The sequence below is a fragment of the Calidris pugnax genome, unplaced genomic scaffold (genome assembly GCF_001431845.1).
Source record: "Calidris pugnax isolate Ruff unplaced genomic scaffold, ASM143184v1 scaffold4, whole genome shotgun sequence".
Lineage (NCBI taxonomy): Eukaryota > Metazoa > Chordata > Aves > Charadriiformes > Scolopacidae > Calidris > Calidris pugnax.
In genome coordinates, this window is record NW_015090781.1 from 574,480 (window position 1) to 580,479 (window position 6,000).

Here is a 6,000-nt window from a genome sequence, read left to right on the forward strand (position 1 = left end):
CTTGCAGTCCTGGCTCTTGATTTTAGAGCTCATTCAGGCTAACAAGAGTCATTCCCTAGATATGCAAGAAGCTGGAGTAGGATTTAATAAGATTTAGAGAACAGATTTAATGAATCTGCTATATTGCCTAGACTGTTATTACTGAAAATGTTCTTATGTTAAATGCTTATCTGTAAAGTAAGCCTCAAAAAAAACCCCAATTTTTAAATAGAAATACTGTGTGCTTCTCAGAGCCATGACAAATGGGAATTGGCTGTGTTTTCTAAGGTTGTTCCTAAGAGGCAAAGTACTGTGAGCAATATATTCAGAAAGAGACTAACTGACAGTGAAACTGAAGAAGGAGCTAAAGTTACAGTATTTCTGAGACTACTTTAAAATATGCGTCATAATTCAAATAGATTCCAAAACCAGTTATTGTTTGTAAAATGACTGCTGCTGTATGAAATAGCTTGTTCCCACACTCTACATTGAAAACAAAACAAGGATATGGATCTACCCTACAAATCTTAGAACGTTATAACTGCTCAGAAAAGAGATGAAGTCCAAGAATCCTCTCAATGAGGATTTTTAGACAAACAAACAGACAATCCAAGCATGGTGGTTCCAGTGCAGGTATTGCATTGATCTGAATTTTTATCACTGCTATTGTGATGGAAGATCTCTTAGTAATCCTTTTCAAAAATATGTACAGGAGTTACCCAAGCAATGCAGTTACGGTGACATTTTCTTTCACTTACATGTGCACGTATGCATACCTGCACGCCTAGAGCTTTTTTCAAATGTTTAAGAGATTTAACATTCACCACTTCCTTAAAATTGTCATATCCTATGTGAATTAAGAAGGTATCCAGCTCCAAGCAGACTTACTGCCCTGCAGAAGTTTTTAGGTGCCCAGAAAGCATCTAGGTATCTCTTATGCAGAGCTTTGAAGGAACTGCAGAATATTATCTGAACATTTGATTTGCCAAGATTTTCCCAGCACTTAAGTGACTACACTTCACAACACCCTGAAGAATCCACCCTGTCTCATTTATTTTTTCCACACTGATCCAGTGCAGACACTTCACTCTTGCTTTGCCACACTATTAGTTTTCTGCTCTGAAAGGTTCAGATTCCAAAATTTTTCCTATATCTGTGCTTTGTTTTCTGTGTCTAAAAACTTTTTTCATATGATCCATATGATTAGGATATACTATTCTAGGGAATTTGGGAAAGGGCATTGATTCCAAAGCAAAAATGCTCTGGAATTATTTTTAATATCATATAGAGTATGGCATATGTGGCAAGAGACGTATATGGTATATATGGAAGAGAATAAGGGAAATCAAAGCAAGCAAATAATGGTCAGAAATTTAAAATTTAAAATTATAATGTTCTGCTTAAAGGAAATAAAACAGGTAAACAATTATAATGTTCTGCTTAAAGGAAATAAAAGCTGTTGAAGAGTTAGGAACCATGATTGGTCACCCATGGTTAAGGAGAAAAAACACATGGGTTTTTTGGGTTCTTCTGAAATAAAGTCAGGGAAAACAAATAACTTCAGTATAAATTTTCTGTTGTGATCACAGATTAGATTTGCGAATTGAACTGTGAGTTGAATTTTCAACTGGTGATGGGATTAGAAATACTGATTTGTCTTATTTTATTTTGTAGATGCTTCAGAAACTTGCTGTGTGTTTACCACGTGTTCTGACAGCCAGTTTAAGAGGGGACTTACCTGTTCTTTCATTAGTCGAGCATAACATTATCTTGAATTAATTATTTCTCTCCACATGGCCTTCGTACTCATGTCAGCTTATCTTCTGCTGACTCATGCTCAGGGTGCTCCAGTTGAGAATGAGACGCTGTTCGAAACACTGACGTCACAAGTAGGATTATTCAGCAATAAAAGTGAACACTATTCAGCACAGGTGAGACCTCCTGGCACAAGCCGACAAATACCTCAGACAATCATCATAGGAGTTCGTAAAGGAGGGACAAGGGCTTTGCTGGAAATGTTGGATATTCATCCTAATATTGTGGTAGCAGCTACAGAAGTCCACTTCTTTGACTGGGATGAAAATTATGTGAAAGGAATAGACTGGTATAGAAGTCTGATGCCGTGTTCTTATGGAAATCAAATTACAATTGAGAAAACACCAGGCTATTTTACTTCACCACAGGCTCCAGAAAGAATTCATGACATGAATAGCTCCATTAAACTGCTGCTCATTCTAAGAGATCCCACTGAGAGAGTTATATCTGACTATACCCAAGTATATTACAACAGAGTAGAAAGCCACAAGCCTGTTCAGCTTTTTGAAGATATTGTTATTAAGAATGGAGCACTTAACACCAAATACAAAGCTATTCAGAGAAGTCTATATGATGTTCATATGGAAAAGTGGCTTAAGCATTTCAGTTTGGATCAGATACACATAGTGGATGGCAATACTTTAATCAAGGACCCTCTTCCTGAATTACAAAAAGTTGAAAGATTTCTAAATCTTCCTTCCAGAATTATGTCTTCTAATTTTTATTTTAACCAAACCAAGGGATTCTACTGCATTAGAAGTGATGGAAGAGAGAGATGTTTACATGAATCCAAAGGGCGCCCCCATCCTCTTGTGAACAATACTGTTTTAGAGAAACTGTATTCTTACTTCAGAGAGCACAATGCAAAATTTTACAGAATGGTTAATCATTCCTTTGACTGGAATTAATGCCTTTGGAATCAATGTTTCTTAAAAAGGGCCTGAAACAAACTCTTTCAAACATATCATTCTAACCTGTAAAGATTTGTATTATGAGAATTTAACATACTGGTTATATGCTTCATTGAAATAACACATCTTTTAACTCATTGAAATGTTGAGGATAAATGAGTTTCATGTATTTGTATGATTACTGTGAGTAATATTCTGAGCTTCTTTCTCCCATCATGCAAGTACATTAACTTCAGTGGACTTATTTCAGATCTGTATCTGTTACAAGATTCGTGCTGTTTTGGAAAAATGACTGCTTCTAACAGTGTAAAAATGTAAATATTTGAAGTGGTATTATCCTAACTGTTATGTATTTTTTGTTGTTAGTATTTTTTATATTATGCACAATGATAGTGGTGTTGATTTCTAGAATTTTTCATACAACAAGCTAAATTGTATGATAAAACAGGAGCATACATAGTGGCTCCAATAAATAATTCATCCTCTGTTAATATGCTGAAGTTCTTAATCAATTAATAATAAATTGAATCTATCTGACCTATGATTCTGAATAGGTGAACTAGAAGCTCCCTGTCTCACACTCATACTATCTTGGGTTTGGAAAATAAAAATAATCTTCAAATAAAGAATATGTACTGTTTGAAAGCGCTTTAAATGAGAGTTCTGAATGTAAAGAAATTAAATGATCCCTGGTAACCTCAATTTACACTGTTACTCAATACACTAAGAGCAAACAAAGAAGTGAATGCCAAAAAATTACTAATATCAGCAACTGTACAAATATTTGATTATATAAATTATGCCACTTTGCTCTTGAATGGAAAAGCTCTTCATTAGTACTACCATATTAATCATGTTTGTATTCTGTGACTAGTTATTCTATTGCTCTCCTGGCTTTGATTTACATATCTCCTTTGACACATTGATTCTTGTTTAAAAAAAAAAAATTACTTGCTTGCTCTCCAAAATATGGAGTATTTTCATTTTGTCATTTCTAATGCAAATCATGGGATGTACTGTGTTATACTGTATATCTCAGACACAGTGTTCAATATACTAAGTATGACATACTCACATTATATGCAAAAACCATACCCATCCATACACCTGCTTTAGGATTTTTTTTTATTTTTAATATCTTTTTGTTTGACAATATTGTGCTGGTCTTTTCTCCTTTTTCAGATAAACATTTTATTATATATCAGTACCAAAGAAGAAAATTAACTTTAAATGTTAAAGATGATACCAGATAGAACTACAGCTGCAGATGCGCTTGTTTGACATTGTACCTTGCAATGCAGACCCTCTGGTGCACCCTGTCGTAGAGACATTCATTAGGTGGATTCCTCTTTCAGCTTCTCGACACTGGGAGCTGCAGTTGTGTGGGCCCAGTCTGAGCATCACAGCATCAAACTCCACCTAAGTCTAAGCCACTGTGCTTCCTACAGGAGTATGTGTTCCTCATGTTGGATTCAGTCTTCCACTTCAGAGGCTAAAAGATATATAGTGCAGCACTAAGTATTAGGCTTTTGAGACTTTTTGAGAGGGCTTCTTAGATGTTAGGCAGGTAGCAGTATTCCACTCAAGCTGGACAGAGTCAGACCCAGCCAGATTATATGGAAATAACCTTTATCAAATAGTCCCTCAAAAATGTAAAATGTTAAAAATAATATAATAAATCTTATTCTTTATCTCTTCTGCTACTTGTATGTGCATATATAAGAGAAAATTATGCATAGAATTAGCATATAATTAACTTTGGAAATTATCTTTCTCATGTATTATTATTTACTGCATCTCTGATTTCTACAGATGGCCAAAATTTTTGTTTACTACTTCTGCTTTTTCTGAGATTGTGGCTTCTTAATCATTAATATTTATTAGATCTGGGTACTACTTAGAAGTACAAAGTCGATCTCAACCAGGTGTGGAAAGAACAGGATGTTCTCTACAAGAACATTGGATAGTTAAACTGTAAGAATTACAGTTGTGTGTCTAACGATACCTTCTTTGTCATTTGTCAAGTAAAAAGTTAACCCAGAAAAATTCTGAACTCTGAATCAGCAGGTGATTTATATTTGACCAACACTTTGAATTTTGTGGCCACAATTTTTTTATCTGATAACGGAAGCCCCAAATCAAGATTTCCTGTATTGTTTAATGTAGCCTGTTCTTTCTGACCAATGTAATCTCAGTGATGAATGGAATTCATTCCAGTCCATTAAATTCAGAAATACATTATTGAAGGTAGCAGCATACCAGCAGTTCATAACATAGATTGTAGGGGGTTTTTCAGCATTGCTTTCTGTTTCTTATACATTCCAAAACTTCCCATGTTCTGTTTTTTTTTTACTTTTTGATGATGATTCCATTTAATAGTATTGAATATGAACAAGGGGTTTTTTTGCAAGAATCTAATTTGAAAACAATGTATAATTTAACAAAGGTTTCAGGTATTTGCCAGTAACTGAAGAGTTCACATGTCTAGGTCCCATTCAATTTCATAGCCTTCCAAGAACAAAATATTAAAAAAAAAATGTAGTGTCTTTCTATATTTATGCTTGCAGGCATTAAGCCTTTCTCTTTCTTTGATGTTTACAGCTAATCTTTAAATGAGTTGAATACAGGAACAGCAGTTGGCAGAAGCTGTACGCATCTTTGAAAATGAAGGTCTTGCTGGAATTGATCTGTATGGATTAGTGTGTCTGCTTGATTTGTTAGCACTCTTCATTCCTGCTTAGCATTTTTGGGAAGAACAGAGTTGATGGAATGAATTTGGTGATCATTTTAGAGTTTACTAATATCAGAAGAAATAGATTATGCATATGATAATTTGGGAGAGGGGTTGGTTGTTTTGGTTTGATTTTACATAAATCAAGACTCATCTGAACTTTGTTTTTGTAAATGGTTGACAAAGATGCAACTTGGCCTCAGCGTAACGGAATTCAATAAACATAGCAGTCTATAATTTAACATTACAAACTGATTCAATGTTTCTCATTTTGTGGTCTGAAAAAAATTATTTCATGAAGTACTGACCTTCTCCGTTCTTACTGTCTTCAAAAGGTAACACTCCTTTCCTCATCCTCGAGGGGGACCAGATTAACCGACCCATTCTTTAGTAATACTGAAATAAAAAGAACTCAAGTTTTGGTACTTGGAATTCAAAACTAGTCCAATTTTGGAAAGAACTATAGGGTCACCATCAGTTTAAAGATGCTATGAACAGTTTAAGAAATTACAAATATTTCTTACATATTTCCACAATTGGTATCACACCATAAAGTATTCTTCC

General features: G+C 34.5%; 1 protein-coding gene across 3 annotated transcripts in view; it reads left to right on the forward strand.

The window, feature by feature from the left end:
- The window catches only part of LOC106896943 (heparan sulfate glucosamine 3-O-sulfotransferase 1-like), a 49,590-nt gene extending 43,907 nt beyond the window's left edge, over positions 1 to 5,683 (forward strand). For all 3 annotated transcript variants that reach the window (XM_014957284.1, XM_014957292.1, XM_014957298.1), the window contains exon 2: positions 1,654 to 5,683. In XM_014957284.1, coding sequence (XP_014812770.1) covers positions 1,773 to 2,702 — 930 coding nt within the window. In that variant the 5' untranslated portion in view covers positions 1,654 to 1,772 and the 3' untranslated portion in view covers positions 2,703 to 5,683. The remainder of the gene's footprint in view (positions 1 to 1,653) is intronic.
- Positions 5,684 to 6,000: the final 317 nt, after the last annotated feature.